The sequence below is a fragment of the Pisolithus orientalis genome (assembly GCF_024613125.1).
Source record: "Pisolithus orientalis strain OTSU chromosome Unknown F5J12scaffold_88, whole genome shotgun sequence".
Classification (NCBI taxonomy): Eukaryota; Fungi; Basidiomycota; class Agaricomycetes; order Boletales; family Pisolithaceae; genus Pisolithus; species Pisolithus orientalis.
The window spans coordinates 61,140-82,173 of NW_026260869.1; the positions used below are offsets into that span (position 1 = coordinate 61,140).

General features: G+C 46.4%; 4 protein-coding genes across 4 annotated transcripts; 3 read left to right on the forward strand and 1 right to left on the reverse strand.

The window, feature by feature from the left end:
- Positions 1-2,655: 2,655 nt before the first annotated feature.
- Positions 2,656-7,358, forward strand: F5J12DRAFT_916092 (uncharacterized protein; the record flags this gene model as incomplete). The annotated part of the gene is made up of 14 exons (XM_051749185.1): positions 2,656-3,276; positions 4,230-4,403; positions 4,456-4,539; positions 4,616-4,977; positions 5,038-5,256; positions 5,405-5,524; positions 5,582-5,778; positions 5,829-6,030; positions 6,082-6,242; positions 6,287-6,383; positions 6,443-6,490; positions 6,569-6,622; positions 6,674-6,883; positions 6,936-7,358. Exons 1-14 carry the CDS (start codon positions 2,862-2,864, stop codon positions 7,356-7,358), a joined length of 2,766 nt encoding a protein of 921 aa, XP_051594596.1. The 5' UTR covers positions 2,656-2,861.
- Positions 7,359-8,268: 910 nt separating this feature from the next.
- Positions 8,269-9,310, forward strand: F5J12DRAFT_898621 (uncharacterized protein; the record flags this gene model as incomplete). Its single annotated transcript, XM_051748122.1, has 5 exons — positions 8,269-8,425; positions 8,492-8,520; positions 8,594-8,863; positions 8,917-9,189; positions 9,242-9,310. 5 exons carry the CDS (start codon positions 8,269-8,271, stop codon positions 9,308-9,310), a joined length of 798 nt encoding a protein of 265 aa, XP_051594597.1.
- A 4,477-nt stretch (positions 9,311-13,787) lies between these two features.
- Positions 13,788-14,298, reverse strand: F5J12DRAFT_787133 (uncharacterized protein; the record flags this gene model as incomplete). Its single annotated transcript, XM_051743587.1, has 3 exons — positions 13,788-14,040; positions 14,110-14,174; positions 14,197-14,298. The coding sequence occupies 3 exons, from the start codon at positions 14,296-14,298 to the stop codon at positions 13,788-13,790; spliced, it is 420 nt and encodes a 139-aa protein (XP_051594598.1).
- A 767-nt stretch (positions 14,299-15,065) lies between these two features.
- F5J12DRAFT_787134 (uncharacterized protein) lies at positions 15,066-15,717 on the forward strand (the record flags this gene model as incomplete). The annotated part of the gene is made up of 4 exons (XM_051743588.1): positions 15,066-15,191; positions 15,249-15,289; positions 15,348-15,574; positions 15,629-15,717. 4 exons carry the CDS (start codon positions 15,066-15,068, stop codon positions 15,715-15,717), a joined length of 483 nt encoding a protein of 160 aa, XP_051594599.1.
- Positions 15,718-21,034: the final 5,317 nt, after the last annotated feature.

Sequence of the window (21,034 nt, forward strand, 5' to 3'; positions counted from 1 at the left end):
CTGGGGCTGGGCCCACCCATATGTTGTGATGCTATGCATGAGATTACTGACAGGCCTGTCTTTATGTTTTGACAGGGTACATCTTACTGGGGCTGGGCCCACCCATATGTTGTGACAATATAAGTAATACTACTGAAGGGCCCACCCACATGTTGTGATGCTATACATGAGATTACTGATGGGCCTGTCTTTATGTCTCATCAGAGGTACATCTTACTGTGGATGGGCCCATCCATATGTTGCATAATACTACCGACGGGCCCAACCTTATGTTGTGACTCTACTAAATGATACTAGTGATGGGCCCATCTTTATGTTTCAACAGTGGTACATCTTACTGTCAACAGGCCTGTCTATATGTTGTGACATTATGAAATGACATTACTGACAGGCCTGTCTTTATGTTGTGACAGGGGTACAGCTTGTTATGAATGGGCCTGTCTAGATGTTGCAACACCATAAATGATATTACTCCCAGGCCCATCCATATGTTGCCAGCTTTGTATCCTAATCATAGATGGGCCCATCCTTATGTTGTGACCCTCTCCATGTTATGATAGGCAGGCCCACCTTGATGTTGCAACAGGGGGGTAACCTACCAGGATGGGCCCATCCATGTCTTACAGCAACTCAGTATACTTAATTGGTCATGGGCCTGTCTAAATGTTTCAACATCCTTACTCACCATGGGCCCTCCCATATGTTGTGGTATTGCACTTACAGGCCCATACATGTGGTGCTCTCACTTTAGTCCCTTGGGCCTGTCCATGTGTACTGGCTAATCTATTTAGGTGGGCCCATCTCAGGGTCTATATGAGTGTTGGTGTTTTGGTGCACAGGCTGCCCATGTGTTGTGACTAAATGTGACTACACTATGTGTGTGGTAATGTAAAGCTCCAGATGCTTTGGATGCTTGGGAGAGGACATTGTACTGCTGGTCACTGAGACCAATGGCAAGTGTTCCATTGATTTGAATGGATACACTTTCCACGTGTATTGGGCATGTTGCATGAAAGCTCCACACACACTTTCTGACGGTCTGATGTGATTTGATCAGCCTGCCTGTCCTCTTCAGTTTCAACTTGACCTGAGGGTCATTAGTACATTCTTTGTCCCGGATAGTTGTGTGGATCACTGCTTGATTTTAGGACCCGTTGCAGAGCAGTATTGATGATGTCGTCCAGAGGAACAAATGTCCTATGTATCAGGAAGCTGGCAGAACCCATGAAGTTACAATAGCAGACTTCGCAGCTCCACATCCATGTAATCATGAAAGGATGCACAAAAGTTCCTTGCATCAACTGACTTTACATCACTTATCTGTATTTGTTGGAAAGCAAGATGAAGCCCAGATAATCCACATCTCATCTTCCCCCTCGTCTGTTTATTGCACAGCACCATATGTAACAAGAGTGTGCAACAGACAACAGCCCAAAATTCTGGAAGGAAGAACTGAACTAGCAACCCTTGTTCGATCGTCAGTGTGCTCCAACTGCTTCAAGCATAGTCAGACCTAGTCTTCCAGCTTGAAATTTGACCTAGAATTACTAACGAGGATATTTGCATTGCGAGTTTTCGACATTATCAGAAGCCCTCAATAAGAATCGGTACATCAATGACACTTACGTTCTCCTCGCATCCGGCACCCAAGTATATTCCACAGGATCACACATGTTGTAACGATCCTGCAGGTGAGAATGCTGGAACCAGTAACAGGGATATAAGAAGTGCTCAGGAGGGCGGAGACCATCGATTTACCAGTTGCTATACCGCCCGTGAGATGAAAGACCAACACGAAGGATAACAGTGGATCAATAGTACTTACATATTGATAATGGACACTGAGCATCGATGCTGGTAGTATCCTTGGAACTTTCATTTTGTTAACGTACACACACGTGCAACTCGATCACTCCAACCTCCACTGGTACTCGAAGCATCTCTCAAAAGCCCAGCAGTTTCGAGTCAGACACGATGTTATATCTGCATTAGTATATCAGTTTATGATACAGTCAGTGTATGGGTAGCAGCATCTGTTCGACAGGATGAGCAACACTGTGGATGGTGTTGCAAACACTGTACGTAGAGGATATTTGAATTGGAGAACGTACGAGTTCCGCGATCGTGTAAGTGCCCAGAACATGTGGGTCATATCCAGCGTCATCGACCAGGGAAACACTCACCTTTTCTGGTCTACATAGAACTGTGGATGGCGCAGTGCACCCAGTTGACACTGCGCACTACCTCCATCACTGGTATTGCGGTCAGATGATAAATCAGATGCTAAGAAGCAGGTAAATGTACATTGAACTGAGGGCCTGTGTTAGGTGTCGACCGCAGAGCACAACAGAGGATTGCATATATACGGGATCTCCGACTTCGAACAACTTGACTACTTACCGGTGAAGCTCCGCTCTCCTTGCATTCCACCACCCAAGTCATTTCTCTCATGTCCGATAGCACCGTTTCAAATAATACTAGCTACTCAAAGCCCTTGGAATTTTATACTCACACAGTCACCTTCCTCGTATGTCTCATTTCTGCCTTCTGTTCTTGTCTTCCAAAACACCCCTCTGTTAGGTGGAGGATTGTCTATTCCGGACTCCCAGGGAGCTGTTAGAGGCTGAGTCTACTGTCTTCAGGGACACGTTTCTACTCCCCTAAGGTGAATCAAAGAGAGTTTATGGTCAGAGTCCCATGGTCCTGCAGGGCATTTCCAAGAAGGAATTTGAAAGCTTACTACGGGCCCTCATGTACAAGTCATTGTGCATGCCAAGTCTCCATCTGCATTTGACACTTGCTCCTTTGCATGCAGACGACATGGAACAAACAAGGGCTCGTATTTGGACTACGACCAATGGATGTCAGTCCTCAAGTTATCGACGACGTGGGAGTTCACTGGGTTGCATAACACCGCCATTGAATACTTGGATTGTCCTCTCCGGCCTCTTGACCCCATAACCAAAGTGGAATTGGCTTTACAATACAATATCCAAGAGTGGTTACTCTTGGCTCTGCTGGTGCTCGTGCGAAGATCCGCTCCGATCAGCATAGAGGAAGGGCATCGTATTGGTTTCGAAAACGCACTGAAGTTGGCTTCGGTGAGGGAGAAACTTCGGCTGGAGACGGCCGTGGAAGAATTCCCATACATCTACCACGACGGTGGCTCAACTCGGCATGCCATTCATCAATGCAACATTGGATACGTTGCCCTCGGTGATAGGGACGAAGACGCTGAAAACCTTGACTACACTCCATTTATACGCAAAGTTTTCGGTCTATAGTCAGTTGGATATGACTACTAGCTATGTGGTGTGGATGTACATATGTGACACGGTCTCTCGTCTATATTTCTACTTCCAGTTCACAGTACTGAATTCCAGGGGTCCAGCTAGCCTCCCTCACTTAGCTGTGTCTATTTAGGTACAAGAATATGCTGAGAATGGCAAGGAGACACGTTCCATTGCCCGCAAGTGTGATCTAGTATGGATGCAGCTGCGAAGTGAACTGTCAAGTTGGTCAACTGTAGCCCCAGGCCAAACCACAGTCTCGCCGGTAGACGATCCTATACAGGACCAGTGTGTCGTTGTCCTTTCCAACAACATTGACAGGTTGTCTTACAATGGTATGCCATGACTGGAGATGACATATACCGAAGAGACAATGAAGGGGACGTGGTGTATGGGAAAACCAATTCACGGAGCACTCTTCACGGTTTGTCACAAAAAAGTTAAGCACCATAACAATCCCGGTGGCTTGTCATGTGACTGAGATGCCTAATTCAATGGTATACCAATGGCAATGTAATGATGTCTTAGACTGACTTATTATGTTAATGCCAAAACAATACTCCATTAGGTATTAGAATGTGCACCTTAAGCCCAACAAATCATTGCAAGTGCATATCACGTGATTGCTATCAATTAGATTCAACCATCAATTACATAATATTACTGGTTGTGACACTGAGACCGCATTCTCTTCACCTGTGTCCTCTCCACCATGCCGCCCCATCGAAACTACCAGTGATCAAAAGAATCTTCTACTAAGCAACCTTGCAGGTACTGTGGGAACCTCTACCTGCTGCAAGGGATCAAAAGGCATGAAGGAAGCTGTGTGAAGGAGCTCCAGAACCATGAAGAACGGGTCAAACACAATAAGGCATACATACGGGATGTTCGTCAGGGTGAGGTGATTGTTTTTATGAAATCCTCTCAACTGCCCGTTAGCTTACAATGGTTGCCTACTAGCCAATATTGCTAAGGAAGCAGCCACTGCGACATCCTCATCATCAGTGCACCCTCATGTTGCTGGGTCTTCAGGTCCTGACTCCGCCATAGCTACAATACCAGTACCACTCGGACAGCCATCAGTAACAGTAGGCCCTTCACAATTTATTCCTGGTATGTAAACCACTAGTATGGCTCTTTCCGACGCTTACATGTTACTGGACAGGATCACTGACTAGTTTTGTTCCCAATGAAGATGATGTGTTGATGGGCATGGCAGACCCTTGTGGTAGAGGTATGTCAGACTCAGGTAGGTTCAGAGCGTATGTGTCATCAGCTGGCATTTGAACTAATCTTTTGTTGCCTATCTGATGTGTCAATAACAGCCCATGTGATGGGTCGCTTGGTGAACTCCGCTGCACCAGATGCCGCAAATGACCATCCTCCCAACTTCAAGACTGAATTTCATCCCCATAGTAAGCGCCTGACCCTTTTCCAATTCGCTGGAGAGTTTGGCCAGCAAAACCTCAAATGCATGCCCCCAGACTGTGAGCCCTGGCGCCCTTTTGCCTCAGAGGGTGATTACATCTTTGCCTCGATCGCTGTGGAAGCTGGGCTCAGCTCAAATCAAGTTGACTCCCTTCTCAAGTTGGTTCACTGTATAAGTCAAGGAACTGCAAGTGTCATGCTACACAAGGATGCTGGGCTATGTACTGCTTTGGATAGAGTGGCGGCACAGTTAACACTGGTAAACTCTTTGTTACTGGCATGCTTTTGATGTTTGGCTCACTTCCCAGTCATTTGTTAGTTCTCCAAGTTCGAAATTACCATGCCCTATAAGGGCAATGACGTGACATTCCCCATCCATATCTGCCCTCTGGGGGACTGGGCCCTCGACCTCTTGCAAAATTCCTCCCTTGTACCACACTTCGTCTGGGATGCCCAATGGCTCTTCAAACATGATGGTGAGAGATATGAGCGCTTCTACACAGAACCTTGGACAGGCAATCATTGGTGGGATATTCAAGTACGTTGTAATTAATGTTATCTCATACCACCATGCTTTGTAAATTTACTATCCACTTTTTCATGTTGTGCCAATAAAGTCATGGTTACCCAGTCATGTGGATAACGCAGTCCCATTCACATTTATAATTTATGCTGACAAGCTGCAGCTATTGTCCCATGGTACTGTCAAGGGCTACCCTGTCATAGCACATTGTGTGAACCTCCCAGTTCATGTTCGCAATGGTGAGCAATATGGCGGTGGCTGCATCGTTGGCTGGCTTCCAATTGTGAGTACCATGCCTTCATTTTTGAGCAATAGCGAATAGATCTAACAGGTTTTACAGGTTCCTGAGCTTGCAAAAGAAGAGGGAAAGACTGGCTACACAAACTTCAAACGTGTCATCTGGCATACAGCATTTTTTCAGCTCCTCGAGAAGGTTGTGGAGCTCTCAAAGGTCGGTTATCTTCATGAATGCTACAACAAGGTTCTCTGCTGGCTCTTCCCACTTGTCCTTATCCTGTCTGCCAACTATGAAGAACTGTAGGTACTAACTTCTCTGTGACCCAATCGTACTTACCAGGCCTCCCTAGCTGTGTGATGACCCTTATACAAGGCACAAAGTCCAAGTGCCCTTTCCTGTTTTGTCTGGTCCCCTTGGAGCAGCTTTGGGATCTGAAGAAGACATATGAAATGTGTACTACTGAGCAACACAAAAGAGCACTGGCATTATTCGAGGAGAAGAAGATGGTTGGTGAGAAGAAACTGAAGTCCCTCGGGTTACATCCTGTCAAGGTAGGTCTTTGACACATGTACTATGTTTACGACTGACGGAATGTATGATAGAATGCTTTTTGGTCAGTAGAACATTCAGAGCCTGAACAGGCTGCCAGTTTTGAGCCACTTCACTCCCTGCATGGTGGCATGGGAGGCAAGCACATCCATGGGGAACTCAGGATTGTCATCAGTGAGCTTGGCTGTGATTCCAAGACACGTTTAGAAGCACAGTAAGAATCTACTTAGTCTGTGGAATGGGCTGACTGTCGCACAGAGTTTCTGCCTTTCCCCATTGGCAAAGCCTCACACATTTCGATACAGTGATTCACATCACATTTTCTGATGGAAATAACATGCAAGATCTCACCAGGGTAAGTCAATTAGGACATGTTTAAATGTAGTTCGACGGCTAACAATCTCTCTGGTATAGCAATGTTTCTATGCCTCCCTCAACATTTTGATGCTGATGATGTCTCGAGTTGGGTATCAGTTACTTTGTATGATCAGTAGCTACCTGTGACTCGATACCCTCATTGGACTTGATGTGCACACCGAGAAGACTCTTGGTATGATCGAAGATGAACTTCTCATCTTCAGGGATGAACTAAAGGTATTCTGTTTGTCCAATGGTCTATTATCATGTAATGATTTTCTATAACAGTTGTACCGATCCTTTGTTCGTCATTTGGATGATACGGATCTGAAGGATCATTGGAACTTTCCAAAGGTGCATCTCTGGAAGCACATTACCTGTGACATTCGAAGCAAAGGCATTGTTCGTAACTACAGTGCCTGGCCCAATGAGAAAATGCATGGCCCGCTCAAAGACGCATACCAGGATTGCTCAAATGGAAAGGATACTGCGGGGCAGGTACGATTTAAGTTCCTCTCACTTAGGCATTGTCTCATGATTCATCACTCAGATTCTCCATGTTGACCACCACCAACTTGCAACCAAACTCATTCAGGCATGCATCGATGCAGAAAACGAGTGTGTTAACGATGCTACCAATGACGACGAGGACCACAACACAGTACTCGAAGGGAATGCCAAGCTTGGCGCACCCCAGCAGACTCACTCACTCTCTGATGTTGAGAACACTAACCAAAACGACCGGGCATTTGATGGATTCCATTGGAAGCTAGAAACTTTCCTCAACACTTGCCTCCCGACTTATGGGTTCCCCCTCGACAAGTGGATACAATTACAAGCAACACATACAGTACGTCCTCTTCCCTTTATATACAGACTTATCCACATTCCTCCGAAGATCCAGGAGTATCGATATTTGAAGGTCCAGTATGCTTCAATGGTGGACTGGGAGGTCACCATGAACTACCTCTGATGTAATCCAAGTTTCCATGGTCAGCCATGATATGATGGCGCCCTCATTCAGCTTTCAGAGACCAAGACCACTTTTGTTTGACTCATGTTCATGTGCACTTGTAAGGTTGCAGTGTTTGAAGACACTTTTCAGTTTGCCCTTGTTCAGCCGCTCACTGCCGGGACTGGAGTGCACAGGTTGGACCAAGATCTTCGACTTGTTTGAGTCAAAGCTGTATCTCGTGCAGCATCAATATTCATTCCTGTGAAGTTGATCATTTGAGGTGCATTGCTTTACCCGGATCCGAGCCACCATGCTGAGTTTTTAGTTGTTGAACACACTGATGGAGACATGTTCCTTCACATGAGGGAATGGATTCAGACCCAGCCCCAAGCATGGTTGCCAACTGAACAGCCTTCAAGTTCTGACTCTGATCAAATGCCGGCTGAAATACAAAGCAATCCTTCAGGTAAGTGATCCTCATTGTCATGCATTACTTCATTGAAACTGATGTAATTCTATACTATCATAGGGTCAGAGCAATTAGACGATCTTGGAGGGTTAGTCTCAGAATGAACATGGTCGGTTTGCACTATACATTTCCGTGTTCACCATGCTATTACCTCTTATCGCATCATTATTTTTCTATTACTGCTGATAAGGTTGCCAGGGAGTGACTGCATGGCATTGCAGTGATGGAAGAGTCAATGAAATGATGTCAAGTCATGCCACATGTTAGTGTCCTGAGTAAACACAATTCAACATCATCTCGCTGATATGCTTTTTTACATCACCAAGCAGCTGTCTTCTCAGACTTGAGGTGGGCTTGCAAGCTTTTAAGAAGGTCTGCGAGTGTAAAACAGACCCAGGCTAAGTAGTGACACTCTTGTCCCCGTTACCTTCCACTTGAATCATCTTCTGTTTTGCAGACATGCCTGAGGACTTCACACATGCACTTCGTAGTGTCGATTCGGAATTTTCTGGATCTGACTCATGTTCAGACCGCTCCGACTCTGAGGATGACACTTCTGATCTCGAGGAGCTTCAAGAATGGCGTCGAATCATGCACGAACCACCTCCAGACGCTAGTGCTCCCCAACTACACATTGCACATCACTTTCTTTTCATGTTCATTTAGTATTCTTACACTACAGTGACAGGCACTTGGCGCTACTCAGTTGGCGTACTCAAAACTTCACATTGAGATGAAGAAGCTATGAACTGACTACAACAGTCTACTCTCCACTCTCCCACAGAACCACAAGAGAGCTGTGGAGAATAACCCGAACACGATGTTGGACAATAACATCACTGCCCAAGCAAAAAAGTATTGTTTCTTCTACCATTTCTGGGTCCCAAAGGATGTTTTCCTGCTCATGATTCCACTGCCTGGATATGATCTGAACGACCCCGCTCGTTGGAGTATGCCTGAATCAAGAATTATTGGCCTTAAGGTGGAACTCTATTCCATGCTACCTAGTGACCTCAAGGCCCATGCAACAACTTATAGCAACTTTGGCCATGTGGTAAGTGAACGTTTACATCCCACAATTTGAATGCTAATGTTTATTGTTTCTAGTTTTCAAATGTGGTTGGGGCTGAAAGACCCAACATCCTCAAGCCCGTCAAGGATAACATGCAGGAACTCTTTGCGCACTTGGGCCTTAGTGCCGATTTATTCACAGCTGAGAATTCAAGGATTCTACGAGGGTCAAATGAGGATGTGAAAGCATTGCTGAAGATGCACCCAGGGAGTGTTGGTACTTGCTACACCCCTCTCTCCCCGATCCTCTTCCCCAAACCAGATGCTCCAGTGGCTAGGGACTTATTCAAATCCAAACTCCTAGTCAATGTAAGTTTTCTTCGCTACTCACAATTATACCTACATTAATTACTTCTGCAAGATCATCCGTGTCATGGTGTTTGGCAAGGGCATCCTCACAGGCAAGCAAAGAGGTGGTCCACAGGGATGAGGTCAGAAACTGGGCATATCTGGCGCTTTGGCTGGTCTGATCGCCATCACTGCAACCTTTGTAAGTCTCGTGTCTCTACGTTCTTCTGGCCTGAATATTCTAACAGCCTTGGTATAACAGGCGTGGTACTTACTATCGAGTGACCATGAGCTTACTACCATTGGGGAAGAAAGCAGACTCAAGTATCAGGACGACTTTGAGTATTTCATCAAACTATTAAGTGACCCATCAAAATGAGAGTGGTCATTGGAAGTGATGGAATGCATCAATCAAGGCATGTGGAACACTTCTAGTTGTGCCTCTACTAATACTGCACTGGATTCATCCAACATCGATGTCTCTGTAGCTCCTACATGGGAGTCCAACATCTTAGCACAATTGAACGGCCCCCAGTGGCCAACACCCCCTTCCCACATGCCCATTCCTGACTCAAGCTTCGACCCCAACCCTGCCTCTGCTTCACGTCACATGTCAGAAGCAACCCAGGATTCTTCAGTTGTCATCTCTCAGACAAACTCCGTCTCCTCAGCGCTTTCAGTCGATGTCATGAATCTTTCACTTGGAGGTAGTCAAACATCCATTCTACCATCCATGTCTGCTCATGGAAGGGAGTTTTCTGTCCAGGGATGACAACCTAGGATGGTTGAGGTCCCAGGGGCTGTGGTTGGAGCTATGCAGAACCCGCTGGCAGTGATCACCCAGGAGCCGCCTACTAAGGAACGTTGTATCACCCGACGTAAGGTAAAGGGTAAGTAGTTGTATTGCCACAGTCAGCCATGTGAGCATGCAAATTTCGAGCTTTCTGGCTATGAACCCCTACTTTATGTGCTGTATGCGCTACCACGCCTTTGCAAATACAGTTGTCCTTTTCTTTGATTCCTTTGAAATGATGTGATGATGTTCAACCAACATATATCAGGTTTTGGAACATCGAGTTCGAATGGCCCTGTCTCCCTCTCATCGCAACTGCCCTCACCGAAGAAATACCACCCCATGTTGTGGGTGTTCGTACCGTTGTCTGCGTCTTTATCAAATCCCAGTCATGCCGGTGACATCTCTGGCAAAGAAGTGGCTATTAAGCTCGAGTCCATCAAAGCAAAGCACCCACAGTTGGTTCATAAATATGTGTTTCATTTTTCTCTCATCTAATTCACGTCTCCAGACTTCTCATTCTCTCTCTCAATTTCATCCATTGCGACACAAAGCTGCACAATCCCCTGATGGGGATCAGGAAACGAGCAACCAAGTCAGCACCACCAACCTCAGTTTTGCAAAGGAGTACTGTGACCCCAAGACTCATCTGCATATCCAGTGTATGGGGAACAAGAACCTCACAGGAACCGCCTATTGTACCTCAATAATAACACTCACTTTATGGTTGAACAGGCCTGCCATGATGACTTGGGGTCCCTTGCTTACATCCTCATGTATTTCCTCTGTGCACACTTCCCCAACGAGGTGTTAAGCCTGCCACAAGGAAGCAGGAGTATGAGAATCGTATGGTGGAGGAAAAGGTGACTACTTCCACAGACTTGCTGTGCTGCAGCTTCTCAAATGATTGTGACGTATTCTTAGATTACACTCAAGCACTTCGGTTTGACAACAAACCTGACTACTCCTACCTCCACAAGCTCTTCTGCAACCTCTTCGTTCACAAGGGTTTCCAGTACGACTTCATCTTTGGCTGGAGCGTTCAGCATGGTGTTCCAAAGGACAGTAGTGCCAGAATGAGTCAGAAGGTGAGCGCTGGCAGAAGATAGGTGGTCCAAGAGGAAGAAGACCACCATGCCAGTGACAGGATGTAGGTGCTGCACCCATTCCCACTCCTTTATTGTCTGACTCTCTATATCATTGTTGGGCTTCGTTTGCAGACCTGTTAGCTGCAAGCCAATGCTACTTGCACTGTACACCAACAACATGGTGCAACTCATGGAAGGGAAGGTGATATTTGGTAAAGGACATGTTCATGCTTTTCTGATTTGTGCTGGGTGCAACTGGGATTGGGGGTGGAGGGAAGTGGTAAGGTTACTCGGTCATGATTGGTCAAAGTTTGCAGTTGGGATGGTGCACCCGGTGGGTCGTTCTGCAGTGGAATTGGGGTCATTTAGGGCACTTCCCAGGCTTGCGATTGGCCCAAGGCAAGCCTTGTCAAACCTACCATTCTGTTCAATGTCTGCTCTTGATTCATCTGTTCCATGGTACAACGGGATTGCCATCGTATCTGGTGTAAGTCAAAGTGTGGTTCAGTGGTGAAAACCAACCAAAACCAACACAAAAGACAATGAAAGCAAGTGGTGGTGTGCCTACACGGTACCTAGATGGTAGAACCTGTTCTTTGGGAGGGTTTTTGCGAGCTACAACACTCAAAGATGAGTGCTGAGGGTTGGGGGTGCTCCTGACAAAGAGGGAGCAAGAATGTGATAGAAAGTGATAGGGTAGACTGCTGTCAGCCTACAGAAGGATGGATGGTGACTTAATTCGATGTCCTAAGCTGTACTGAGCTCAGGGAGGGCTTGGAGCGAAGTATATGGATGATAGATGATGATAAGTGAAGTAGATGATAGCTAGACCCTTAATAAAGTCTCAACTATCGAAGCTGATGAATGATTTACTGAGAGATGATAAATTGCAAGCAAGAGGGGCTCTCTGATGTCTTTTTTTTTTTGCTACCTAAGTACAGTGACTTATATACAGTACAGGGGTGTTGCCTATGGAAAACAAGGTGCAAACACTTGGTAAGTGATTGGTAACTGATGAGTAAGGAATGTAAGCAATGGGTAATCATCTTGGAAAGCATTGGTAAGCATTGGTAAGGATAAGTAAGCCAAAAAGCGAAGAATCAGTAAGCAAAGTCAAAAGATTGGTAAGTATTGGCAATAGGTGAGTCAAAGACAGTCAGAATGTCAAAGTATGAGTCAAGCAATGTCAGGAACCAAGAAAGCGCACTGGAATCACATTAGGGGGAGGCTGTGCATGCCACATCTCAAAGAGATCACTTCTAGGCCAAAGTGGGATGACAGAGAGGCAGTGCTGATCTGATGCCGATATAGTACATCCAAAAGCAGACAGGGTGAGTCAGATGTCAACAGGGGTCAAGCTTTGGGGGTCTGTGGGGTGACAGGAGCATAGGGGATCACAACTTTCCCCCCCAAACCATCCTCTCAGTGAAGCAAATAAAAACTTCATGAATGAGGCTCTGTTGGAAGAGAGGATGAAGGGGGAGCATCTTCTGCTGTATCTTGCAACAAGGAGGCAAGATGTGCATCATACTCATCATGGATGCAATCAGGGAGAGTGGAGAACAGTAGATTATACTGTAGCTGTCACAATTTTGGAAGAATGACAGACGAGACTGGTATGAAGACATTGCAGGGGGCAGGGAGGAAGGATCCATATGCTTCTTGGACTGGAGAGACTGAAACAACCACATAAGACCTTTCCAAGCGAATGACAGACCTGAGGCGACCAAAGAATGTCCTCCTAGAGGTCATACTGACAAAAAGAACATGCTGTCCAAGCTGGATGGGCTGAGAGGGGGCAGATGAGGGTGGGATGTACCAGGATGCTTCAGGACAGAAGCTGGTAGGAACTCCTGGTAGATATATGTAGCCATGGTCCCTAGCAAAGGGGACAAGCGAAATGACTGATGTGGAGGCAGCCATATCAGAAGAATTAGTGAAATGAGTGTCTTTTGGAGGGAGTGCTGTAGAAATGTGTGGAGTGTGCAAATCCTTTCCAATCTTGGAGGGTAGGATCGTGTGGCTGAGCACTACAAGCGAGTGTGGGAATGGTTTCGGTGTCTGCAGAATTGGTGGAGATACGTTGAAAACCGGAATGCCATACACGGGCGCTTAAGAATTTTATTGGTGCTTAACTTGCCTCCTCCTTTTTCTTTGGCATCGACAACTTGTTCTTGTGTGAGGGATGACTGCCGACATTGCTGGCTGTCCTTCTTCGCATGAGGGCTATGGTCTTCACCTCCATTCATCAGCTACATCCATGTCCACCTCACCAAACACCTTTGGTGTGTGACACTGGATTGATCATTTTGTATAGCACAGACACTCTTTTCTTCCAAGCTATCCTGATCTCCCTCTGGGGAGTGAAATTCCATTCTCACTTTTCCAGACTCTCCCCCTTCAGTGCTGTCCTCATACAACATATACTACTACATTTGCTTCTTCATGTCCCTTCCATGACTGTATATGCTCTTTTTTTCCTGCTCCTGTTTTCCTTTGTGTGGTTGATCAATGTAGTACTTGCACAGACATGCTGTGTCACGGCTTCCCGAATGAATCCAGCATATTCCTCCATTATGTTTGGGCACTCCACTGGTTTGATGACAACCCTGACTACTCCCACCCCCACAGGTTCCAATTCTACAACCCTTCGTTCATGGGGGTTTCCAGTACAACTATACCTTCGACTGGAATACACTCGAGCACTTTGGTTCGACAATAAACCTGACTACTCCTACCTACACAGGCTCTTTCAAGACCTCTTCCTTCATGAGGGTTTTCAGTGTGACCATGTCTTCAACTAGGGCATTTAGCATGGTATTTCCACAGGCTTGCTGTACCACAGCTCCCTGAGTGAATTCGGCATTCTCCTCAACTATGCTCAAGCACTTCAATTTGACGACAAGCCCGACTACTCCTACCTTCGCAAGCTCTTCTGCAAGGGTTTCCAGTACGACTACGACTTCGACCAGAGCATTCAGCATGGTGGTCCTGAGGACAGTAGTGCCAGAGCAATTCAGAAGGCAAGTGCTAGCAAAAGAAAGGTAGTTTGAACAGCACCTATTGGCATCCGAAGACTTGCCCACAAAAATCTTCCTCGTATTATGTTTTTTTGCCAGGTTATTCTTGGATGGCGCATGTACCCACCTGGCCTTCGAATATGGAGGTGTTCACTTTTGCCCCACCAGCTCTTTGGTGAAGGATTTCCTGCTCCCCATATTTGTTTTGTTCATAGAGCCCAGTTTCCATTATGGTCTGTTTCAATTCTGGTGGTACAAACGCATTGTATACAACATTGTTGATATTTTTCCCTCCCCAGTCGTGCAGGGTATGAATTCATATCTACATTACTCCCTTCTACATTTCCAAGATGGCAATCGTGAACAGTATTCCAATTAATACCTGCAGCATTAAATTAAAACAGTAATACGGTTGTCATTATCTCTACATACTTCGTGTAATGCTCTCTTGTTTGGCACATGTACAATATGAAGAAACAGTCACTGAATAAATTTTGTGATGGACTCGAGCAATTCAATATCTCGAATCTCAATGTCCAGAGAGGGATTACCATTTTGGGGCAATTATATAAGCTTCCAGCTATAATACGTGTGAGGTCGGAACTTGAAACATGTTTTTTCATTCAACTACCACTGTTATTACATGTCAATGGCCAGCCACACACCCCAGTCTGCCGCCGCCCCCGACAGCAAAGACACAGGCGACCCAAACCAACCAATGGATGCACCCACCCAGCACTGCAACTAATTTTACCACTTGATTTCAGGACAAGCATTTACTGTCTCGTCACTTTACATCGTGTTGCCTGCTCCTTAGGTCAGTTGTTCCTAGCTTCCCATCCCAATTTAATACCATCTCACTGCCAGTCATGCAGCAACACCCTGGACTAGACACCATCCCCAGTTGCCAACCTAGTCCGAGTTACAGAGTCTTCAATGTTACTCCCTCCGATTCCCAACTATGTTGTATGTCCCCCTGCTCTCTGACCATTGACCATGCTGGGTACCTGGGGAGTCGCTATCCCATCCCTGCCACTACTGTTTTCATTACCCCATTTCCCTCTGTCCAACGGCATCGGTACATGGGCCTATCCAATCAGCACACATGTCGTCATTCCGCCTGTACACAGCCTCTCAGATCTGTGCTATGAATCCCCTTCTCCCCGGTTGCCAATCTAGGCCGAGTTACGCAGTCTGGTGTCACTCCCTCCGATTCCCAAGTATGTTGTATGTCCCCCTGCACTTGTTATCACTGCTCTCTGACCGTTGACTGTGCAGGGTACCTGTGGAGTCACTATCCCCATTCCCTCCCACTGTCGCTTTCCGTTACCCCATTTCCCTCTGTCCACTGGCATCGGTACATGGGCCTATCCAAGCAGTACACTCATTGTCATTCCGCCCTGTACACAGCCCTTCGGACCTGTGCTATGAATCCCCTTCTCCAGTTGCCAACTTAGCCCAAGTTATGCAGTCTGGTGTCACTTCCTCTGATCCCCAAGTATGTTGTATGTCCCCATACACTTGTTGTTATCCCTGCTTTCTGACTGTTGACCATGCAGACTACCTGTGGAGTCGAGACAATCCCCATCCTCCCACTACTGCTTTCTGCTACCCCATTTACCCTCTGTCCAATGGCATTGGTACATAGGCCTGTCTGACCAGCACAGCCATCATTCTGCGCTGTATGCAACTGACCTACTCCGCATAATACTAACCTCGATATTCTATGAGTGGGCTGGTAAAGATTAGCAGTACAGACAAGACCTCAGTGATGGATTACAGTAATATTAGCAATATTGCAATAGGGATTAGGGTTACAATGAAAATAATAGTACTGCAATGCAGATTATGTCGTCTTACAGTGAAAATGACGGTATTGCAATACAGCCTTACACATTACAATGGTGAAAATAGTTTGCAATGGTAGTACAATACAGCCTTACACATTACAATGGTGAAAATAGTTTGCAATGGTAGTACAATAACATTGCAACTACGGCTGCCTAGCAAGTCATTGTCAGGCACTTCAGTCAGCAGGCAATGGTTAACAATAGCATCGCAATCACATGTTCCCAGCACAGAGCGGCCAGCCATTGTCAGGCATTCCAATCGGCAACCCCCGGATTACACTGCCATGCCAATGAAAACTTTACCCATTGGCGGGGCACTAACATATGTCATCCATTGTAATTACATACAGTCACATGTAATGGCCATGATTTTTTTCTGACAGACATGACACACGTGACTGCAAGAAGCCGAAAAGGGGCGACCCCTGATGCAGGCATAACACCTTTGGAATTCTTCCCACTCATGGCCTCATGTTTCATCCCACCCCCCTTTAGCTTCAGAGTTTTTCCCAACCTCCAACATGTCCCTTGGCCATCAATAAGCTGATCCAAAAAATTCCATATTCACCCAGAGACATCAATAAGCTGATCTGGAATTCTGCATCCAAGCCACTGCCCAGCCACATCACCAGTAATCCATGCCAATCACCTCTAAAAACTCCAGTTCCCCCTGTCACCCAAAATTCCACAAATCATCCTTTGTACCCATGGGCTCTTCCCTTCTGCTGTTCTGCCCTTCCTGCCAGCTCTGCCTCTCACCTGTACACATACCCTTGTTCTGTTGGAAGATACCCCCCCTTGCCCTTGTTCCTTTTACTCTCATTTACCACTCTCCAGACTGTTTCACATGCATTTGTACTTCACTGACATCTGTCATCCTTTCCTTTGTTTTCCAGCCTTTTAGTTTTTCTGCCCCACTTTACTCCAATTCATACCCACATCCCATGTACTATATAATTCTGCTGTAGTGTCAGAAAAATACTGACCCACTTTTCAGAGTCACTATCTGTGTGTGCTTTGCAAGTTCAAGAGTCCTCAGAGTCTAAAAGCATCCATTGAGTCTACAGTGTCTACAGTGTCTTCAGTGTTCTCCATGCCTCCTGCATTCTCCAGTCTATCACACCTTTTCTTGTGTCTCCCTCACCTCAGAAACACTCTTCTTACTGTGTAACTGCCTCTTGGAACTCCATATACCCAACTCACTGTTGCTTGCATGTCAACAATCCTTCAGAATTAAATTCTGCAAACCTCACACATATACCCCATCCCTTCTAGTGTAATCCTCAACTTCTCCTTCCACTCAGCACCCCTTGGGACAATCCTAGGGAATTGCCTCTACAGTCTGCCTCTAGTTGCATGCTTCCCAGAATCATGTCCCACACTGGCCTCATCCACACCATTTGATGGCACAGCCTGAAGGGTGGTGGCACTGTATGTTTTCCTTCATCTGATGGCCAGCTTAACCAATTTCCATTTTAGCCCATACTGTTGAACAGCATCTACAATGCATGGGAGATCCTGAGAAGCAAAAGTTCAATGTGAAAGTTGGATATATCCTACCTCAAGAAGCAGGCACTTGTCCTAGTGGAAACACATCTTCAATGATACTGTCAAAAAGATGAAAATGGGTGCTAGACTATTGCTAGGGCACAGTTTGAACTCCAGGCAATCTATCTGCTACAAGAGCCCTGCATGCCCAAAGTGCAATGATACCAGCATAGAAATTGCCAGACTGTCAAGTCTGGGCCTACTCCAACCAACTCCAACATGAAACAGGGTCTGGGGAGAGGTGTGGAAGCAAGTCCAACACAGTCAAATGGAACTCTGACTAGCAGAGGATCAGCAAGAACAAGGTCTGCCAAGGCAGAAGCAGAATGGAGTGAGGGCATCAGGTTTAGCTCATGCACTATGTCATAACTGTGCATTCAATCTAAGTCCTTACTCACTCCACACCCTCTTCCACCAGTCATTCACTCACTCTGCACCAACTCCACCCAACTTCTGTCAGTTGCAAACCATCTCCACTCCAACAGCTGTTGGACTTGTGTTGCTCTCCTACCAGACCAAACAGACCATTCTCTGAGGGGTCATGTGACTACCTTCAGACTCCTCCCTGACAGTGCACAGTCAGGTATTCTGCAGTGTGTGCACTGCATGGTCCAGCACCTGGACTGTTTCCTTTTCTGGATGTTCTATGTTACCTGTTTGTGTGTCCTCCATCTACCCTTCATTCATTGTCTAGGAAGTTTTACTTGAAAATTTCTGGGTCTCTGTATGTCAGTTCTGATTCTGATTACTGTACCTCTGTAGTAGTATAAAAGCATGTACTGTACTCTGCTGTTCCTCAGTATGAATATCAACTTAATTCCTACTCCCTCTGTCTCCATCTTCTGTCTGTCAGAGTTACCTCTGTCTTTCTGTCTGTACTCTCCCTCTGAAATATGAGGGCTGAGAGCATGCAAGGGGGTAGCACATGAGCTAAACCCAATGCCCTCACTCTGCTCTGCCTTTATCTCAGTGGACTTCATTCCTGCCAACACTTTGCCAGTCAGAGTTCAGTTCTTTCTGTCAGACTTGCTTCCAAACCTCTCCCCAGCCCTTGCTTAGTGTCAGAGTTGGTCAGAGCAGGCCTGGACTTGACAGTATATTCATACTCACACTTGTACAATCTCACTTTTTGTCTCCCAAAAAACTTACACCATTATGAGAACTCAAGCTCAATCCCAGAGAGAGGTCACTGAGAACCTTGCTGTTGTGCTAGCTAATCTGCATTGACTCCCTTCCATCATTGAACAGTTCTAATCATTCTCCACTTGATGCTGCTCTCATGCTGAAGGCAAAAGTGCTTTGCAGGCTGGTTGCTCTGACCTCCACCTGACCACTTTCCATACTCCATCTCCTCATAACCAAGATGATGGACCCAACCCTGACCCTGGTGACCCTGATGGTGATCCCAGCAGTGGGGGCAGTGGTGACAGGGATATCCCTGAAGACCTGGCTGAGCTGCCAGAGGATCCCCTCATAGCTCTTGCTAGAGCTGTCCATGCACTTGGATGGTCTAGTTTGCACACTGGGGACTGTGCTCCAAAAACCAAAGTCCATGAGCCTGACACCTTTGACAGCTCCAACCCTAGGAAACTCCATGAGTTCCTCATACAATGCAAGCTGAACTTCCAGGACTGCCCCTGCACATTCTGCTCTGACAGAGCAAAGGTTATGTTCACTCAGTCTTATCTTAAGGGTATGGCTCTGGCTTGGTTTGAGCCAGACCTACTAAACCCTGACAATTATGACTGCCCACTCTGGATGGACAACTATCATGAGTTCTTACAAGAGCTCACAACTAATTTTGGTCTGCATGATACCATAGTGGATGCCATCCAACAACTTGAAAACCTCACTATGAAAGACAGTTCTTGAATTACCAAATATGTTGTGGAGTTCAATCACTGGGCTTCACAGGTCAAAGACTATGGTGTCGGTGCACTCTGCCACCACTTTTATAGCAGACTGCCAGACTGCATCAAGGATGAGATCACCTGTGTAGGAAAACCTCTACCCTTGCACAACTCCACAAGCTTACTCAGACTGTCAATGCATGCTACTGGGAGTGTAAAGCAGAGATCTTGCACACCACCGGGTCTGCCACTGACAAGTCACAGCCTTCCAGCTCCAACAACAAGTCTAAATCATCATCCTCTGCCTCCACTTCGAAGTCTGACACCAAGGGCAAGGGCAAACAGAAAGATCTGCCCAAGTCCAACACATCCAAGTCTGATATTGCCCATCTTCTGGGCAAGGATGGAAAACTCACCTCCACTGAATGCCAGCATAGGGTGGAGAACAACCTCTGCCTCTTTTGTGGCAAGGCTGGCAAACTCACCTCTGCTGAATGCCAGTGTAGGGTGGAGAACAACCTCTGCCTCTTCTGTGGCAAGGCTGGCCACTCCACTAAGGACTGTCCCAAGTCTACCTCTTGCACAGCCAAAGCATGTGCAGCTACAGCTGGAACTCCACCTCCTCCACTCACAGAGAAGGCAGAGCCAAAAAATTAGTCCACTCCTCCAGGGAGCTCACACAGCCTGGAGGAAGTGTTGATCCCAACTGTGCACAACTGGATGTCCAACTCAATATGTCTGCTCTCTCTAGCCCCAATTCATTACTTCTGTCTGTAACTCTTCTTGATTACTCTGTTGATACTTTTTCTGTGTTGATCAATTCTGGCTCTTCTCATTGTTTTGTAGACCCATCCATAATCAAACAATATGCTATTCCTGTTTCCTCCATTTCTCTGCCAGTTCCACTCTGCTTGTTTGATGGTAGTACAAATGCTGTCATTTCTCAAGAGGTAGATCTTTCCCTCCACTTTCCTTCTGGTGATGTCAACTCTGTTTCATTTTATGTTACTCCATTGGATTCTTCATGTTTGCTGGTGTTAGGACACAACTGGCTCACCCACTTCAATCCACCGATTGTCTGGGTACTGGGCAGTGTGTTGTTCAAACCATCGTTACAGGGAATGCTGACACCCCAGGCACCTTCATCTCCTTCCACTGTGACCTCCACTCCAGATCTGACACCCCCTGCTCCATCTGCAGTTCCATCTGCACCTCTGACAGACTTGCTGCACTCTGCTCCACTTGTCTCACTCATCAATGCTGCTGCACATGTCAGAGCCTGTGCTCTCCCTGGCTCTAAACAGTTCTGCTTGCAGCTCTCCACTGATGATGTGAAGCTTCATGCATCCTCTGCTTCTTCTCCACCTCCTGACCTCTCCTCGGTCCCTCCTGAGTATCACGAGTTTGCTGACATCTTTAGTAAAGACAAGGCTACTGAACTTCTGCCACACCACTCGTTTGATCTCAAGATCAACCTTGAGGAAGGAGCTTCTCCACCCATTGGCATGATCTACTCTCTGTCTCCACCAGAGCTTGAAGCTCTCCACACCTTCATTGACAAGCACCTTGGCTATGGTTTCATCAAGCAGTCCACCTCCACTCACAGTGCCCCTGTCCTCTTTGTAAAGAAGAAGGACAGTTCACTCTGCCTCTGCATAGACTATCAAGGAGTCAATAAAATCATGAAAAAAGACTGCTATCTGCTGCTGCTCATCTC